We start from the raw sequence: 21350 nt of genomic DNA on the forward strand, positions 1-21350 counted from the left end.
CATTGATAGATTTACATAAACAGTTCTATTGTTACTCGTGATAACTCACAAAACGAGAAGGGTAAAATATTGCATACGTTTGGCAAAATCAAGTTTACATTTCTTACTGCCTATTCTGTAACCTCTTAAATTTGAAACTTCAAAATACAAAGCGGGCCTTTCTGTACTGATAACGAAAAATATTTGAGAACACATAAGAACACATCAAGAAAGAAAGAAACATATAACAACATTATTTGGTCTACTTGGCATAGGTATTGCGCATAAACATTAGAAGGCAGAATAATGTTTATGTGAGGATTTAAGACACGCCAAACATTTAGTTTCACCCATAATGTTCACCCACTTTTGCACAAACTTGAAGAAAATCTTAGAACCTTCTTTACAAAAATACAATGTGCACATTTAAAAGTTTGAGGGAGCAAGCATCAAACCATATTATTATTATTTACATATTCATCATTCATAACTCAGAAAGATGTCCTAAACAACAGAATGTTATGCTTGCTCTTTAGTTACCTCATATTTTCTGTGGCCATAATAAATGTCACTCCACGACTCACTTAGCTTATATTTCATGACCAGAGAACAGCTGTACGAATCGCACGTTCTTGTGCTTATTTTCTGCAAAGAAAACACAAAAATATATAGTTAAGTCACGTTACAAACACACTTTTCACGCGGATATATCCACAGTGTGATAATAGAAGTAAGAAGGCATACATCACCACAAACCAACATTCTTTTACGAGAGTATGCAAGAGTTCCTTTTCCCGCCGTGTCGTTCCCTTATCTGCCGCAGGTGCTCTAGTTGTGCCGGGGAGGGAATTGGAGTCGAATGGGGAGTTGTGGAACCAGGGGCGGGTGGACTTGTAGGAAGTGATTGTCTTCGACGACGCAGAGCGGGACTGAGATTGTACTTGACCTTTGCCTGAGTCAGCAGCTCCTTGAAGATCTGGGAAATGTTGATATTATCCTTGGCCGAAGCTTCGACGAACCCGTTCTCCCAGTCAACAGTAACTACCGACTCCGTCGTATCGAATTCTACCTGCCTGTCTTCTTCCAGGTCGACCTTGTTCCCCACAACGACGATCGGCACATCGTGGCCTTTCGAATCCAGAATCTGTTCCCGTAGTATCCTTACCTCTTCGAAGGTTGAAGTCTCGTTTACGTCGTAGACAAGAATGAACGCATCTGCCGAGTTGATGGACAGCTGCCTCATGGCTGGGAACTCGTACGAGCCGGACGTGTCGAGGATGTCCAAGGTCAGCCGGACTCCGGACACGTTAAACTCCCCGTGGTGCATCTCCTCCACGGTCTTCTTGTACTTCGAGGAGAAGGTGCTGTAGAGAAACTGCGTGATGATGGACGACTTGCCGACCTTGGCGGAACCCATGACAACTATCTTGTGGCGATACTTGGAGCCATTTCCCCCTCCGCCGTCAGAGGCGCTGTCGTCCTTTGGAGGTGCCGGATCCTCCACACTCTCTTTCATGAATGAAGGTTGGAGGCTGAAGCGCCTTCTGAACTGCCTACCCTTCATGCCTGCACCTCGTCCAGTTCTGCAAGGAGACATGCAGTGTCCAGAAAAGGATGCTCTTGCGTTAGCCAGCTTTTCCGAAGGCTGCCAAATGTCCTGCCTTGATAGTCTGCTGCTGCCTTCTATGAAGAAGCGATGAGATGTTCAGAGCATGAGCAGATCCGGAAGCTGCAAAGAAAATATGATGTAATCAGAAACTTTAACTGCTCTCCTCCTGATCAATGTAGAATTAATACGAAATTAACCTTCGTAGAAATTCATGCACTCCCAAATTCCACATGGACTATTTTGGTGAAGTTTTATACCATACATAAATGCATACCTTAGCACTGCAGTGGTCGTGCGGAAAAGAAATATACGTCGTTAGTCGCGCGGATCATTATTGTGATCCATAGAATATTATTGTTTCTACGCATTATTTGTCAACATTTATATAGTTTTATAATGAAGTAAAGTATTCTGGGTCACTTAAAAAAATTATAAGTTGTTTCACCCAACACGTTACAGAAGGAAGGAAATTCTAAAGTAAATTGAATTTGAATGTGAGGAAAACAAACAAAACTATATATTTATAATCTTAGTTTTGTTATTCTCTTTCCTCACAAGATTCACACAGATTTTTAGTGGTATAGGCCATCGTTTCTCAAGCTATGGGGAGCGACCCACTGTTGGGTCCCGAGGGGGAGGTCGCGAAGTCGGGCTGGAAAATTTATTTACTGCGTCTTAGAAACCTATTACATTTAAATTAGCAAGACATATTGTTTTAACAATTTAAATTGAACCCGTGTTGTATGTACCTTAAATTGAATCTCGGTAAAATATAATCGGTGAGTAGATGTATTTACGGTAGGGACAGCGCGAGAAAGTACGAACCCCTCTCCAGCAGCTTTGGCCATACTTAAAACTTGCTCAACATGCCCATATGAGTTTTTGCTCAAGTGTGGAGCTCTTATAATTCAAGATTTTTGTAAAAAATGCCCTCGGGAATTTTTCAGAAAGTACGAACCCCTCTCCAGCAGATTTGCTATACTTAAAACTTGCTCAACATGTTCATATAAGTTTTTTGTTTAAGTGTAGCACCTGCCTAACCCAAGAATTTTATAATTCGGAAAATATCAAACCCCCCTCAAGCATATTTACAAAAATTGCATCAGTTTGTCTATAAACTTGTATCCATACCCACCTATACATATTTACTTCAGGTTTAAGTTCAATTGGATACCATTTAATTTGCTTATTTAATATTAAAACAATGCAATATGCAGAGCCTACCTCTAGTCTAGCCATAACAAGGTTATGTATTGATTTTTGCTTCCCGAGTTGTGCGTAAATGGGAAAGAGCGAACAAAACATGTTTTCCATGTTCTTATAATCTTTTGATCAGTCCCATTAGTAAATGCCTGGAAGTTGTATGTCAATAGATATAATCTTTATTGTGTCTTTTCAGAGAGTTATTCATCATCAAAGAGACATTAGTAAATGCATGAGTGATTATATCTGTTGATATTACCTACACTGTGCCTTTTCCGAGGAAAATTACATGTCATTTGTCATGGAACTCAAAGAAAAATTCTTATCTACACTATGCACTCTTTCAGGGACCATCCATCATATTGAGGAAATTCCTTCTCGGATATTGTCATGCAAACTGAATTGCATTTAGGCTTGGTCTTGTTGCACACAAGTCTGTAACTTACAGAATTACAATATTTCTGTATTTCAGCTTTTGGCAAATGTATTGTATTTTGGGTAGGTATCTGCTACGAGCAGAGGTGGTAAAAAATGGGTAGGTAATATATTTTCTGACGGTAAAGTGTTGTTTTATATCCAAAGAGCCTTTGTGTTTGAATCGGGCCTCTAGAACTGCTCTGTGACCCGCTCATTTTTTACATCATAAACATATGATTTTTCACCTATGAGAATAACGCTACATATGGTGTCATCTGGTAAAGCCTCGTGGAATTCACAGATAATTTTAATGTTTGTCCTGTCATTAACCACAACTTGTTTCCTTTTTGAAGTGTTAATTACAAACATGGGTCTCCGTGCTTTGAATTCATCTGGTGTGTAATATAAATCAGTACTGCCAGTAGTGACGCGCTTGAAGGAAGAAAAAGCCTCATATAATTTAAGAAAATCACCCTTGGAAATGTCTAAATTGTAATTTTCTCTAGGAAATACCTCATTTCTGCCATTTTTAAGATATATGTTCTTGATGTTGCAGCTATCAAATTTACTTGAATTTTTTTCCTGATTGTTGTGTCTCCCAGTCTGAAACAGTACCACCACAAAATCAGGCATGTCAAATTGTATGCTGGAGAATGAATTTGTGGCATCAAATTCATAATAAGTACCAGTGGCAACCTTCTGTACGCATTGATATGTGTAAAATTGCAGAGGAATCTGTGGATTTTTTAGGATATCAGCTTTGTATTTAAGAGCATAGCTGGCCTCATATTCAACAACCGGGATTCTTAACTCCATAGTCTGAATAATGCATTTGCCTTCATCAGGTAAGGTATTAGGCAGAGCTTCTCCTGTAGGGTTTAATGTGCTGTACCTCATCAAAGCATTGTTATCATTGGCAGCTCTTCTAAATGTAATTCTTAAACCACCCTTCCACATAATTTCTTTGTAATCCGAGAAGAATCCTGGCAACAGGCGCATGGGGAACAGCACTGTGTGGCTCTTGGTTAATATCTTATCACCAGCTTCAAATCCACCGATTCTGTAGTATGAAGCCTCGGTTTTGGATAATTTTAGAGTGGCCAAAGCCGTGGAGGTAATGCCGGGATAATCCACTCTGTTTATAACAACACCATGCTTTCTGACCTCAATTTCAGAGAACAGATGTGGCACAAAATTGTCCACCAGTCTTATATTTGTATTTGCAGGATAATCTGTACCATCGAGCTTTACGACATCAAATTTGATGTATAGATCTGCTCTGTGGGGGTGTATAAAGCCATCCCCTACATCAAGATCCACCTCTATCTCTGTGTTGGGTTGATTTAAATTTGCAAATGTCCTCCTGTTTGGGGGGAATGATTGTAGCTCATAACTCTCAATATTTTCCATTGTATGTATTTTTATTTAAATATTAATTTCTATGATAGCAGTTGTTGTGGCTCCAGCAAAATCAACTAAATTCTTCTTTTTCATTAGTGACCATCAATTCAATGTAATCTATTCTATTATGGCATACAGGAAAATATAATGTTGGGGATGGATTGTAGATGATGGGCTCCATGAATTCTGAATTAGGTTTGAATGTTGCAATGATGCCGGTTTGTTTGTGAGTGCCTATGCCATTTGATTTGGTGATCATACCCTCGGCCACATTACAGTGAATATTCAGAGTCTCTATGGCTAAGAATTTGGGTATATTCATAGCAGTGTGTTTGATGGCCGGTTCAAGTTTTGTGTTGTTCTCAAAGCCCAACAGCTCTCCTATAGTACCCAGATGTACTGTCTCCGTAGCAGATACAATCTCTACTCTGTGAGTGACAGAATTTTGACTTAACACTACACCTCTGGGTAATTGTGCATTTAGAGTGGACAGATTATACTGCCCTGGAGTGATGACAATATTTTGATCCCCTACTGCAATTTTGTTGTTGTGGTGAGTAATATTTGGGATCAGGTACATGCCGTAAAATGCTCTGAGAGCTATTGTTTTGGGATACACTATATCATCATGCAATTTGAGTTTCAATATTGAATTTTGGCTGGTGAGATGGAATACCCCCATGATGTTTCAGATACCACAAGGCCTTTTGAAAATCTTCAATTGATGGTTTATTTATTTGAGACATATATCTAAGAACAGATAAACACAAATGTCCGCAATTAACATCTTTGAAGTTTTGAACACGGGCATTATTGTAATAAAGATTAGGTGAATTTAGATATTTTATTAAATTTTCAGGAGGAACACCTCCAAATGAATCAAACACAAATGCATCATCGTTTAAATATTTAAGATAACAGATCCAGTGAGTGCCCTGATTTTTGTACTCATCCAAATTAACAATGCCACACTCTTTGTTGAGTGGTTGTTCCGGTAAAGAATCAGACATGTACACACCTCTAAAATGTTTGATGCCCAGTGGTTTGATTAAAGCTTCAATATCTTGGTTTGTAAGCGGCTCTTGTTTTTTTTAAACTTATTCATGGCTCTCTTAACACCTTTGCCTTTTTTCTCCATGGCCAGGTTATGGCGCCTCTGCTCATCTAATTCTGCCCTATTTTTCTTGGCATCTATTACTGTTTTTGCTATGGCAGCTGATCCCCCAGCCAAGCTCCCTACAGCCCCGAGAGCAGCTAAGATGGCAGGGATGGTAAATATGAATCCCCCCACATGTGATTTTTTTCTTGATTGCTGTAATTTTTTTAATTGGGGGGTGCTAAGCAACAATTTCATACCATGGCCCTTTGCAAGACAAGAGCTTTTTTTCTTGCGCTGCTTTTTGGTCAAGAGACTGTCAATAGTTTTAAGAGATTTGAGACCTGCATAAGGTATTTGATACATGACACCCTTGGCCTTCATTGTAGGTTTATTATATACATATTCACAGCCCCCACCCCAGTTTTTGTTTGGTGCTCATAGCTATGGTGGTTCCCAATGCTGCTATTTTTTCACTCAAAGAAGCATCTTTGCTTACAAATCTACCAAATGCAGCCTCTTCTAATTTCTTGTCTGCAACATGTCTCTTGTCTAGATCAGAATGTGTGTTGTATGCTATGTCATGGTCTCTGCAAGCAGCATCTAGGGGATTTACACCAGGATCACCCCTGTTTAATCTATGGTCCAATTTTGTACCTGGACCACAATACTGATAGCCTGGAATGTGTAGTTCAAATGGCAGCTTGTTTATAATGTCATTAACAAGCCCCCGACCCTCAGAGACATTCCAAAATTTAGGTGGTAGAGTATTAATAATTTTTATGAGATATCCAATCCCCTTAGGGTCATTCACTATAAAATTAGACAATTTTGTGCTTATCATGTCCATAATTCCAACCTTTTCATTGTAAAAATTGTGGTTGCCAGCATTTTCCTCCCCAGCTATCACCAATAACCTATCTACAAGTTTCCTGACATCATCAACCCACACAAATTCTTTAGGCAGGGTGTTGTATTGTTTGATTCCACTGCCAGTCTTGATCTGTGACCATATGGGCTTGATTAAATTATTGTATTTTGCTCCACTGCTAGACTTGACTCTTTTTTGTGTGGGATCATTGTTCTGGTATAGAGCATCTGATTTTATTAATATTTCTTTGTAATGTTCATAATCTTGATCTGTATAGCTGCCAGGCCTTTTCCTAGTCATCAGTTCCCACAACCCAGGTGTTCCGGGATATTTAACAAAACCACCTTTTTCTCCGAGACGAGATTCAGAATAAACAATCAGATCATCTCCCATAAAAGTTACTCTGAAATTACCGATTCTGTGTATGATGCTGCCATCAAGCTCTGTGTCAACATATAAGCCAAACACCTCATCTTTATTGTCTTTAGGTGTGGTTAAATATTTTTGAGCAAGAAGACCCAATTCAATAGGATCCTGAGTAGCTTCAATTCTTCTAGGAGCAACAGGACTAGGTGTATGAATACTGGAAAGTGGGGTGAATGGATAATCTAATATGTTCCTTGCAGCTACAGGCACAAGCTCTGTGATCAAATTTTGATTTTGCTCTGTAACAGTTTTGATATTCTTACCTAAATTATTAATAGCATCAATGACAGGCTGTTCTGTTTGTTTGTGTTTTTCATAAATTCCACGGTTCTCTGATTTCCATCCCTTAAATCTTTTTACAAGATAATCTCTTAACTTAAGATCATCAATGACTGGTCGTTTCATGGTTGTTTATTTATGTCTCAACGTCTAGAAAATCGTTGATTTTATTTCTGTATTTGCCACTATTAGGTGTTCTTGTCATATCAATTGTGACAAACCCATAACTGTCCTGGTTCCAGCACCTGCTGCAAAACTTGGAAAAATCATTGTAGCTCAAGTCCCCACCTACATATTCATCATGTATGTGTTTGAGGTTGGTATGATCTTGATGAAACACACATATAAAATTGCTGTTGTCTCGGATCAGCTGCTTCGGTATTTTTGAAAAAGTCTGTGCCAGGTAGAAGCAATCAATGCTTTTGTGCCGCCCCTGTGTAAAGAAATTTCTAACCTTGTTTTGATTATCCAGTATAATGTCATCAAACACAACAACAGAATTATCGAGACATTCATGAAGTGGCTTAACATCTGGTTCAAAAGTGGCTATATCCAATCCATCATATAGCTTCATCAGTTGCTGATATTTTAATTGTTCCAAGCTCTTAGAGAAAACATACAAGTGCCTGTTTTTCCAGTCTAACCAGTTGGGTGCCAATAAAAAATTATCAACCATTAGTGTAGTTTTACCACAAGCTGATGGCCCAACAATAAGACACCTAATATTATCAGGTAGCAAGTTGCCATTTCTCTTATTCTGTTGTTCAGGTTCTGGCAGCCTTTTTATAACATCCCAGGTGCTCATATTATCACTTTGTCTGCATCGATCCAGCTGTTTTCCGGATGACCCAGCCATTTGACAAGTAACTTGTTGCCTTTTCTGCGGATGATTTTTTCTATGAGATACGTGTCAGGCTGTTTAGTTTTGCTGAGTTCTTGTTCATAGAACCTGCCTTTGAGAATTTCTCCTCGGTGATCTTTTATTATATATGTGTTAAGGGTCCCGGGTTTAACTTGAACCACTGTAAATAATTCGGTGCTCCAGTTTCTAGTAAAGCCTCTTTTGAATAAGTGCTTATATTTGCTGATTCTTACTTGATCACCCACCCTGTATTTGGCCTTTCTTGTTGTTGGCCGGTATCTAGGATAATAAACAGTCCTGATCAATTTTTGCTCATCAGATGAAGTTACTTCAGAGGGTTTCATGTTGATTGTGGAATGGACAGAGTTGTTATATTTATGTAGAAGTTCTGGAAGAATATTAAGCCATTTATAATTACCTTGGAGGGTAAATTGTTTATACATAAGATTTTTTAGGGTTCTGTTGAATCTCTCTACAATCGAGGCCTTGAGATCACTGTAACTCGAGTAATGTTTTATTGCCCGGCTTTTAATAAATTGTTGAAACACTGAATTATAAAATTCTTTGCCATTATCTGTTTGCAAATAGCGCGGTGATCTTCCTGAATGATTGATGATTGTCCTGAGGGCTTCTGTAACACATGTTCCAGTCTTGGATTTGAGTGGCACAGCCCAGGCAAATTTTGAAAATGTGTCTATTACAGTGAGTAGATACTTGTAGCCCTTGTTGATTTTGTCTAAGTTTTTCAACTGCCCACTTGCCATTTCAATCAAGTCGCTCTGCCATAAATCATCTATGCCTTTTGTGACTACTGGGAGTCTCTTAAAATTATGTCTGGCCTGTCTGTGTAATTCATCAACAATAATTTGTCTAGACATGATATGAAAACAAGAATATTGCAACTATGGGGTAATATTGCAACTGATAATAAAATTGTGCAGGGGACAGCATATATATTTTGCCACCTGGTGTAAATGGTGAATCATATTCTTTGTTGGGGATGCTGTACAATTCAAGAATTACTGTATGTTTTGGATTCTCGATTATGCCTGTTATTTCCTTTTCTGCTGTGAGCAATCTGCTTGTTACAGATTCAAGGTGCTCATTGATGGTCCTAACAACATCATCATGGCCTGGCTTAATTTTTATGTCCACAACAAGTTTCTTGTATTGTTGCACAATCTCTTGAAGCTGGGTGGCAAAAACAGACAGAGCATTTGCTTGATTGGATTCCATGGTCCCTAGCTGTTGCTTGATATTAGCTACAATTTGTTGCAAATTTTCAACAACTGCCAATTTTGAATTTTGAGCAGTAAGATCATGGACCTGTCTTCTGATATCCTCAAACAAGGCATGCAATTCATTAATATGTTGATTGGTTGGTAGAGTGGCCACTGTCTGAGTAAGTTGTTTGATCTCTGCTTGGATATTCTTGATATCTTCCGATTTCAATATCCTATTCACTGCCCTCTTAATATTTTTAAGTTCCTGTGATGTGGGGAGATTTGACACAGTATTCTGCAAAAATTCAAGTGCCAATTTTACATTGTTTAATTCAGATGCATCAGCCACATTTTGCATAGCATTTTGGAGCAGGGCTATATCTGCCTGAGAGGGTGTTGATTGTTGTAAAATTTCAAGCTTTGTTTGGATATCATCGATCAAGTGATGAAAATGAGATAGCTCAGATTCAGTGTTGAGGTTTTCAAGCTTTGTGATCTGTTGCTGGACACTGACAAGTGTATCTACAATCCCGGGCAGGCGAGATTCTAGTACATTTGCCAAATCACTTTGCACTGCTGCTATTGTACCCTCAAGATGGGTTATGGAACTTTGAATTTTTCCAAAATCTTCATATGTTTCAAGTTGCAGCTTAATATTTGCTACACTCCGAGTTATTGCACTCAAAGCATCAGAAGATGGCAAGTTGTTCATAAAATTTTCAAGTGTCTCAATTTTTTCTTTAACCTCGGCTATGGCATTGTGCAGAGGGTCCAGATTAGGTATCTGGAGTGACTGAATCTGTTCTTTTAGAGTGGAAATCACTAGATCAAAATCTTCTTGTGATTTTATGCTTTTGACAATTGTTTGGAGCTGTGTCTGGACATTATTAATCTGTTCCTCTAATTGTTGCTTCAATTGCTCCGAATTGGTGGCCTGGGTCTTAAATTTGGCTTGAAGAGCTGCTACAGCTTCTTCTAAACTTTGAAAATTATCTAATGTGGCCAGGTCAGTATATTTCTGAAGCAGCACTTTGAGTTCAGAATCAATTTTAAGAAGAGGGTCCATGCATTGCGATTGCAAATTTGTAATTTCTAATTGAAGACTGGCATTGAGTGTGGTTTGTAAAGCTTGTAAATCACTTCTTAATTTCTTGACTCTGACATCAAGCATCAGAATCTCATCACTGTGATCTTCATGTCTTGTATGGCCAAATATATCATTAGGCATTTTCTTTTATTGGTTATTTATTATAGAGTATCTGATTCTTAATTCTATAAAAAAGGGTATAAGCTTGTCATAGGATCCAGGGACCTCAATATATAAGCAGTCACCAGCAGAAACAGTATATACAGTGCCAGAAATCATGTTTGAGTGCTTAATTCTATAAATATTTCTCCCTACTGAAATCTTGACATCACCCTCAGGGGTTGTAATAAATTGTAATTGCCCACCTACAGGTAATTGGTAATGATTTAAATTATTGTTAAATATGTACAATGTTTTGCCTGTTTCATCATCATTATCTGTAAATATGCTGTTCAGATGAATAATTAACAAGCCACTCAGTTTAGACAGCATATCAGAAGAGGGTTGTGGTGTTGGTAGCTCCATAATAGCCTGTTTTTTGAACCCAAATAAGTTCATAGGCATGTTTATTTATTTCAAATCATGCTCTGTAATTGGGCAATGTTTGCCACTTTTCAAATCACAATGCCCCCAAGGTAAAGTATGTATGTCACATGATAAAATGCATCTCTTATCATCATGTGGGTCCAGGGCCACTTTTCTTACAATATTGCTAGTCAGCAAGTGATCCACACTCTGAATTCTATTTTCTGATGTTCTAATTGAACTCTGTGATTTGATGCAATTTTTATAATCTTCAAATACAAGATCTTTTTCCACAGTAACTCTGCCAATGCCCTTGGCTTTTTTGACAACAGCACCACTACATGTCTCAAAAGTGTACATCTTGGCTCTTAACCCAGCAAATTCCACAATAACATCACCAAGTGTCTCATCTTTTAACTTGCCAGGCACCTTTTTGTTGTGGGGTTGAATTATTGTATGTTCACTGGTATCAAAGTATTGAAACAATTCAGACTGTGCAATATCTTGATAAACATCTTCTGTTTGAATATCAAGAATAAAACTATCCGTGTCCATGTACAATAATTTTACACGATCACCATAAAAAGGTTTCAGCACATCATAATACAATGTTAACATATGTAATTTGGACAATTCCAATATCGCAGCCCCTACATAAATAGGTTTATCAAATTTAATCTTTGTTTTCATCATGTTGAAAAGTGCCATGTGCTCATCATAAATTCTTCTGTAATTGAAGTTGGGCTTTGCAACCAATTTTTTGCTCAGGCTGGGGTCAGTAATTATTTTAACATCGGTATGTTTTCTGACATTTTCAATTGTTTTGCCATACACTGAATTCACCATCAATTTAAACAAACCCTTATCAAATTGGCTCTTTGCAGATGTTCGAAGCTCCGTGTTTGTATCAATGTATGGTTTCAACCATTTTGAGTGCCTGAACCTTAAGACTTTGCCAACTTTGGTCACTTGAACACCATGTTTCATCAGGAACTGAAGATTTTTGTAATATGTAACATAACCCTGTTTCGGCTCTAGAGTCATCATGAGCTTCTTCTGTTTAGAGCCAGGTGAGCACTGAACCTCGGGAATTGGGGGCAGATCAGAAAATTTATTGTGCAAATCATCTGGAATTGTCAGATCAACCTCTAAGAAGAGGCCACAGTCACTGTCATCAAAGTCCTGAAGATCCTCAATATTAAAATCTTCAACCCATTCAAGCCCTGCATATGGCAATTTATCCATCATAGCGTGACCATAGAGGTTGTTTGCATCTACATAGAGTATATAATTTGATGGCCGTGCTGGATCATAATCAGGCATATGCTTGTTATTTGCTCTGGCATATCTCTGGGAACATTGCACCATCCCACCTCTTATACATTTCTCCATAAACAGATACATATCTTGATCGTGGATCAGATCCAATTGCTTTTTGGTGTTGAAAAACATTGCAGACCATGCTAGGCCCGGGGCACTGTAAAAATACACTGGATCCAGTTTATAATTTTGCATGGAAGATTTTCTGAATGCCTGCAATATATCAGCTAAGAGGGTCACATCAAGTTTTAAATATGCCATGTGATAATCACCAAATGTCTGGCAATTTAAATTGTCCCACATCAACTGGGCATGGTGATAATCTTCATCAGTGATTCCAGATCCTCTGATTCTGCTGTAAAACTCTTGTTGTGGTGGCAAAGAACACTCATCAAATTTAGAAAAATCTGTAACATAGTCATATGGATATACACCCTTCCGCCTAATTAATTTCAGGTCCTGATTTGGAAACAATGCACGTGTGATTTTTAATTTATCATCAGGTAATTGAGAGGCCAGTGTAGCCAGGCTAGCAGATAAAAATCTGTAAGAATCAAGAAATCTTATGTGAATAGGAACACCATCAACTTTAATTATCTTGCTAATAGATATATATTTCTCATCATTTTCAGCTAAAATATTTAAATTCTGCTTGTCAAACCCCTCGTACCTGATCAGATGATGGAAATCATAATTGGATGCTCCATGGCAAAATATGGGGATAAATCTTGGTCTCTTGATCTGAATATTACAGCTATTACACAGGGCCATTAAGAATTTACCATCTGTATGAGAATGGTGATGAACCTTGATATTTGTATCTGAAAATTCACAATCACATACCGGGCATTTTTCTGCATTGTTGAAATCCTCAATCTGTTCCTCTGTTAAAGGCAACATGGGTTTTGATTTTAATAAGATGTTATATGCTATGTCACGGCACTCATTTTCTATTCTATGCGCAAATATTTTGATGGCATTTGGTCCCTTGTATGAATATTCTTTAATAACAACACCATCCTGTACAACCACATAACAAAAGCTGGAAGGTTCATGTTGCTGGTATGGTGTAATTGAAGATTCTTCTGGATCTGGATTGCAGGATGCAAGAGATTTGAGATTTGATTCAGAATCCCAGACAATATATGCTGCGTGTTCCAACAAGGCTTCAGACTTTTTGAATTTGCAATTTTCACTTGGATTAGGCATCACCATATGAACAGGTTTATGGTTGCCACAGTATTTCAGATGCTCAATTAACTTGTTTTTAGCAATTTCTGCACTCTCTTCCCGAACCCCCTTCACCATTTTTTGACCATCAAATACAGTTAAGCATCTTCTGCACAACTTGAATATTGTATTGGATTTGTCTATTTGCTTTCTCACTAAAGCTTCAAGATTTTTTATCAGAGTGTAATGATATGTGCCATCCCCTTCAATTAAGAGCAAATCAATCGGAATAGCAGATTCATCATCAATTGTACTGATTCTGAGAGGTGCTATCGGGCAATTGCCAGTGGAACAAATAAATACATTAATAGATAATTGTTTGCCATTGATGTGCCTGGCCCTTTTTTCAAATTTGTCAATATTCTGGACAGACATTGGATATTCCAAACCCTCCATTGCCTCGTCAAAATCATGTTCATGCTGTTTGTAATAACTTATTCTCTGAGGATCCCTTGAAACTGGATACAAAGCAGCTAATATACACCACAAAAAGCATTTCGCGTCATTATTTTTTATATTGACCACGGCTCTTTTGTTTTTGATATTGGCAGGTAATGGCAGATATGTAGAACCTTTTAATGGGCTGAATTCAGAAATATTAACATATAACTTGTGCGATGAACCGCATAGGCTCCATCCTGATTCTTTTGCCGCAAATTCAGAGTGTTTAATATTCAATTGATTTATCAAGCTGCTTATTATTGTGTCTGAATTTGAATTTGAATATACAGGTACAGTTTCTGTTAAGTGGGGATGTATAAATTTTGTGCCATTTGGCTTCTTATATTGTACAAACAATTTGAGGGAGAGCTTATAAGAGCCATTTTGTGCATTAAGAATTGCCTGCAGATTAGGATTTATACTGTTCAAGAAATTCTCAATGCCGCATCTTGGCTCCGATACAAACCGATAATCCCTAAGTTGGGTATTAAAACTGCTACGGATGGGTGCATGGCATGGTTGCTTTGCTGCTCTGGCATTAACAGGTACTTCGTGCCTTCTTTTCAGGCCAGATGTGGATGGTTGAGGGGGCAATGTTGATGACTGTACAGAGCAAGTATCTTTATGTTTATATGTGAAATATTCCATGTTATATTTTCTATTGCATTTGGGGCAAATTTTTGTGGGAGTTTTGTATTTGTCTGGATTACAAATTTTTTGATGCTTGGCCCAATTAGAGCTGGATATATTCTTATTGCACTGATTACAATATTTTTGATGCGGCATTTTTGTTGTTGTTTATTATATACAATTTCCTGGGATTCAATTCAAAACTTTATACTGAATAAAAAATATCAGTTGGGTTCAGCACTGTGATTTGTGTGTGTGTGTATGTGTGTATGTGTATATACACTTAATATTTTTGGATTTGGTATTTATATAAAATTTCCTGGGTTTTAAATCTAATCTCTATGGATTAATATTATTAATATTAATCTTATGACAGGTTGTAAAGCCAATAGCCCACAAGTATAAAATCATTCACACCAACCTTCCGCAAATACCTGCACGGACATGCATGTCTTGAATAGCAATAACCTTGTTATGTATAACACGCTGGGACAAATATAAGCTTGACTCTAAATATGAGTGGATTACAACAAATATCAGATTTTATATTGTTCAATATGAATTTAAACCTGTAAGTATGAGAAGTACTGTATCAACACATCTGTTCTCCTCAGTCAGTCTCACAATACTGAATGATGCAATACTCGGGAATTTCTGTAAATACTGGCGCTGAAACATGCAAAGCAAAAATCAATACTACCGTCTCGGGAATTCCACACACTGACACAGAGGAGAAACATGCAAACACGAAGCGATTCTAGAGGTAGGCTCTGCATATTGCATTGTTTTAATATTAAATAAGCAAATTAAATGGTATCCAATTGAACTTAAACCTGAAGTAAATATGTATAGGTGGGTATGGATACAAGTTTATAGACAAACTGATGCAATTTTTGTAAATATGCTTGAGGGGGGTTTGATATTTTCCGAATTATAAAATTCTTGGGTTAGGCAGGTGCTACACTTAAACAAAAAACTTATATGAACATGTTGAGCAAGTTTTAAGTATAGCAAATCTGCTGGAGAGGGGTTCGTACTTTCTGAAAAATTCCCGAGGGCATTTTTTACAAAAATCTTGAATTATAAGAGCTCCACACTTGAGCAAAAACTCATATGGGCATGTTGAGCAAGTTTTAAGTATGGCCAAAGCTGCTGGAGAGGGGTTCGTACTTTCTCGCGCTGTCCCTACCGTAAATACATCTACTTCGGTGTTTAGTTAGATGTTAGACTAGAGTAAATTAGTCTTTTAAATTACATATTTACTCTTCTCGAATGAAGTATGTGTAATTTGTTTAAGCAATCGTAATAGAGGGCTTCTTAAAGTACTCGATGTTAGCAAAAATATGATTATAAACTGGGTGCACAAGTAATTCTGCCGGCGCCCATGCTTGTGGGTTGCATGATGTGCAATATCCTTCAAGGTGGGTCCAGGACTGAAAAAGGTTGAGAACAACTGGTCTAGACTCTAGACACACCTACTTCATACATTTATAACGAATTTTAGAAACTTGTACTGTATACATAGAATTACTACGTCTCCGAAAATACTCCCGTGCGGATCACTATTGTGCTCCAATGACTATACAAGTCAACAAAGGATATATTTGAAATAACGGTTGAGCGAACATAGTTCCTGGACTGTTTCAGGAAGATACACTGATAGCCAAGGTCAGTATATAATATTACGCAATACCCCTTTATCAAAATCGTCCAAGTGCGTAACATTCTTTCGCCGATTACGACGTTTGCCAGGCGAGCGAAAAAGAACCGACCCTGTATCACCTATCGACGACCTGGCTTCCTTTGTAACCGTCTGAACTGTACGCAGAGCTATCCCACATGCAGCCGCTGTACGCTCCTGACATTTGGCAACACTGCTCCCTGGCGAACATGAGTCACTGTCTGCACTGCGAGATTCACTTTGGAAGAACTGATACACTTTGTACACCATATGTCGCGCTTGTTTGTGTAGCACACGACCCTTAGGTGTTTCTATAGCCATCTTGCACACGTATGTTAACAAATTTTTGTGATCACACTGAAGAAACATGAACAGTCGCAACGAAAACCGAACCGAACCGCTCGAAAAACAAAAGAACGACAACGCGCGTTTTCCACGGCAGTCTGTACGATCTCCTTTTGCTACTGCGCATCGAGGCTTGTTCAAGGTCAGCCGCTTTCATATAGCTCTTCGACTCTAGCAAGTAGCAAGTAAAAATAAATGAGTTGATAACTATTGTGTGAACACTGCAGTGTTATATTGAGGCAACTGTAAAACATGCATTAAATTAAATTTGATATAATTTTTGATATGAAGCGTCGCTTTTCTTCCACTTTTGGCCAATATCGACGATTTGGATGAGTGACGAAATTGATAAAGAGACACTCACACCCGCGCGCTGTGCTAACCACTCCGCCACGGAGGTCGGCAAATTATATTCAAATCCATCTTTGCAGATCTGTCATCTCACCAACTTACCCACGTTCATTGCATTCTGGGAACTTCGAACCTCACACAGTTTCTCCGTGTAAATGTCATACGTACACCTTTGCTTCGATACCTCGATTACCAATTATCCCCTAGGGGTATTGGAAATGGTTAACTCGCTCACGTAATCAGATATCGGCTTCTGTTGGCTGGCAGAAAATGAGTATCTTCCTATCTTCAATATCGGCACGGATTGGGGGCAATGCCCTCCTTGGCTTAGGGCATCAAACAACTAAAGCATGATATAAACAGCTTCTAGCTTGATGATTTGTTGTTTTCGATGTTACATTATATTGAAAGTGTGACACCAGGATTATTTTAGAGGGGGCGGGGGGGGGCGGAACTATAATAGGAATCGTAGAAGGGAAGCTACCTAGTCCACTGTACTGATCTTTTTTCATTTTGGCAATCATTTTGGCAATTTCATTGTCATTTATTGTCCAAGCTGCTCTTGTAATAATCCAAGAAACTACGATGACAGAATTTTCTCCAAACAGATTCCAATTTGCATCTATTTTTAAAAAGTAGATTCCAATCACAGAGGAATTTGTGTTCCAATGCTATTGTTAAGCCCGCATCACACGGAACTGGATTTTTCAATGTTCTAGTTTTAGCCTCACACGATACTTATCAGCGTACTTGTCGATAGACTTTTTTTTTTGTTCCCATACGAGGGAAGTTGTAATGACGGCCGCGTGAGATGTAAACAATGTGTCGCTTCACATTTTTAAAAGCCGATAACTATTCAACCGAGAGGAATAACGTTTCGTATAAAACGTTAGTAGGTACACAACGGCGCTGCTTAAATACAACGTTTACTGTACACGTATGGAAGAATATTTTAGTTGTTTCAAATGTAAGCACCGTTCACTCAGCGTAGATGGTGTAACTCAACGTGCCTTTCATGCTGTATACGTTATACATTGCTGGAGTAACACTCGGAAACCACAGACAAAAACGTTTCTTTGCACACTCACATATTTTCACATGGCGAAACTTCGCTCTGATTGGCTGTTCCACAGAATCCAGTCGAGGAAAGCAAGTAGCAATTAGAACATGTCCTATTCCTCCAAACCAGTCAAGCAGCCAGCCAGGCGGCAATGATTTCTACCTAGAAAGTTAGTTCAGCACCAACTAGGGCATTCCTACTAGAAATCCAGTTCCGTGTGACAGGGGATTTAATCTTATCAGTTTTACTTATTTGCTTACTTTAAGGGGGGGGTATCGGGCTTTAATGCTCCGTCTCGATCGTCTTCGCTACCAAAGAACACAAAAATCTCCATAGCTTGATTATTTTGAACGTTACATTTGTGTTCTACTAAGAGCCGCCGTGGTCCAGTCAATAGGTGTCTGATTGCCGCGAGGGATACCCGGATTCGATTCTCGGGGCTAGGTGATTACAAGTGGGAATTTTTCAAGCACTCATCCTGCATGGAGAGGCTCTGGGGTTCAGCGAGTCTCTAATAAATGGGTACTTGGGGAGGGTTACTGAGTGTTATGACTGCCGGAGCGTGGTGCTGATCACATCATTTCTACAAATGACCGAGATCTTGATTGTCTGGGATTCTACCTTTTTGTTGTTGTTATCAAAAACATCAACAGTGTTGAAAATTTACTAATTTATAAGTTATGCAAAATACAGTACGTACAATACAGTTATAAAAAATATAGGTACACTGTAGCATGTACGTATGTACAGACGCTTTGGCCGGTCTTTCTTTTAGTGCATTTATGACAACCACTTTTTACATGAATTGTAGCCAGGTCGCTGCTTGCGTATAGGTGGGTTTCATGTGACGTCAGGATTCGCACCACCGCCATCTTTGCGGCCAAGTTGTTTGTCGTCTGCAAGGAAATACCCACCACGTAGCGTTCGTTACAACTGTGCCAACTTTAGGTACGCTTGTTGTTAGTACTGTGTAAAATGTCGGTAACATTGCATAAAATCAATGACAATGCTGTCCCATGTCGCAGTCGACAGAAAAAGATATGGAGAAAACAAGCAAAGTTTTGCGGTGTAAATCCATATGAACTGAACGATAACGAAATGAAAAGGGGCCTAAACCTTTGGCCAACTCTAGTTCACGTTTTTTTTACTTGACCCCGCTACCTGGAATCAATTCGTTTTCGATTTTTTTTTTGGTTTGGATTCTGCTTGAAATATTTACATCCAGTACAGATTAACTGTAATTTCCAAGGCTCTGCCATTGTCGTCTCTGTTTCATTTTAACGTTTGTTCAAGCGCTGTAATTTAATATGTTAACAGTAATTCCACTCTTTGCTTTAAAAATTTGGGATATGCCGGTCTCCGTGGCGGAGTGGTTAACGCTACGATGCCAGGGATCCCGGGTTCGAATCTCGACCTGGACATGGGTGTTCGTTGTAAGTGTCCCTTAATCAATTTCGTCATATCATCACTCAACCTCGTCTTCACGATTAGCCAAAAGTGGCAGAAAAGCGATGTAAAATAAACCAAATCAATTTGGGATACTTTTTTGAATAAGGGGGGGGGGGGCTATTGCCCCCAACTTTTCTCCCTGCAGTAGAGGTGTGCGGGATCCCGAAAAGTCTGGACCGGAATCGGGAGATAACTTCCCGATTTTTCGGGATCCCAGGCTGTAGGAAAATACCGAATGGTCATTTTAAAAGTCGGCAATTCTCGACATTTTCTTCATTGCAAATGTATGTCTGGAACGTATCGGAAATTGTTAGTTTATGTACTAGAAGTGCAAAAACAAGCACTTATGAAAATTACGTGTAGAATTCGAGATTTCAAGAGCTTCGGGAAATTTCGAACATATCCCGCCCCGAAAATTTCCCCGTCCCGAATGTCGGGATTTAAAGAATTTCCCGTCCCGACCCAAAATATTCTGTCCCGCACACCCCTTCGCTGCAGTATGGTAAACCTTATCTCCAAAGGGAAATAAACTGTCCTTACCGCCACTGTACTTCAGTAATATAGTTTCATAAACATTAGTATTGTTTCTTTAACGACTTTAACTAAATTTACTGGGAAAAGATTGACTTTCGTTTGTTTAAAACATGTTTTTTAACTCATGTTTAAAACTATGTTTAAAACAAAAAAAACATGTTTTAAACAAAAAAACAGTTTGTTTTGTTCTTTTTTAAAAAACAGAATTTCAAAAACTTCAATTATTTATAACTTTGAAAATAGAAGCACAGTCAGTGGCGTGCCCAGGATTTTCGAAAGGGGAGTTATGTTTATTTTGTTTGGTAGTCAGTCATAATTTTGCCATCTTTCTTGCCTTTGGCGTTATTTTTTTTTAGGAATAATGTGCCAAAGGAGGGATGACCCCTACCCCCCTTAGGCACGCCAATGAGCACAGTTGTACGGAAATATTATATATTATTCTCTACCGCACCACCTCAAAACAGTAAAGCACTTAAATTATAATAAGTAGTGATTGCTGCTACAACCTTTTCAAGCATTCCCATTGGTGGTAGCTTTTTGGCAGTAGTAAGTAATCTGTGATGGTTAGGTTGGGTTTGGTTCTCTTAGACGAAGAAGACGACTTTGAGTATCATTAATATATTTTAACCAAGCAGTGTTTTTTCTCCTGATAGTTCGCAAGGCCTACTACGGGTACCATTTCTCATGGATCGAATAACAATTAATAACCGTTTGTGTTAACGAACGAAATATAAATAATCAAGTATAACCGTGCAATTATCAAGATGAAGTTAACTTTGAATATTATCATTTTTGTCGTCAAACTTACCGGAAGTATCAGCACATTTCTAACAAAGAACAAGGAAACACTTCTTGCAAGTGCGATTAAACACGCCAGTTCGATCCATTTGTACTAAAAGTCACTGAGACAGGTGATATATGAACTTACCTGAGAGGAAATGTTCACTCCACACTGTAATGTTTGCTTTGTTCATTAATAGGGCTCGGAAATTGAGGAAAAATCCTTTTTTTTTCCTAGTGTCCGAAGACGAGGCCCAACATAATATATCTTCATTTTGGGTCATTGTAGGCCAGAAAAAGGTGGGTTTTATTTGTTCTTTTTTGCCTTTTTCGGCGTTTTTGGCTTATTGGTCAGTAGTGGTATTTACGGTGGGGACAGGACCGGAAAGGAAGAGCTCTCATCAAGCAGATTTGCTACACTTAAAACAAGCTCAACATGAGCATATGAGCTTTTTGCTCTAGTGTGGAACTTTGTCTAATCCAAGATTTTTGTAAAAAATGCCCTCGGGAATTTTTCAGAAAAGAAGAGCTCTTCTCAAGCAGATTTGACT

General features: G+C 38.4%; 1 protein-coding gene across 1 annotated transcript in view; it reads right to left on the reverse strand.

Moving 5' to 3' along the window:
* Positions 1-428: 428 nt before the first annotated feature.
* LOC145999408 (ras-related protein Rap1) overlaps positions 429-21350 on the reverse strand; it is a 214415-nt gene continuing 193493 nt past the window's right edge. Inside the window, exon 2 of the mRNA XM_083136362.1 lies at positions 429-1708. Within this exon, the coding sequence (XP_082992488.1) occupies positions 746-1576 (831 nt within the window). The 5' untranslated portion in view covers positions 1577-1708 and the 3' untranslated portion in view covers positions 429-745. The remainder of the gene's footprint in view (positions 1709-21350) is intronic.

This window comes from Lepisma saccharinum, chromosome 15 (assembly GCF_977018435.1).
Source record: "Lepisma saccharinum chromosome 15, izLepSacc3.1, whole genome shotgun sequence".
NCBI classification, from domain to species: Eukaryota; Metazoa; Arthropoda; class Insecta; order Zygentoma; family Lepismatidae; genus Lepisma; species Lepisma saccharinum.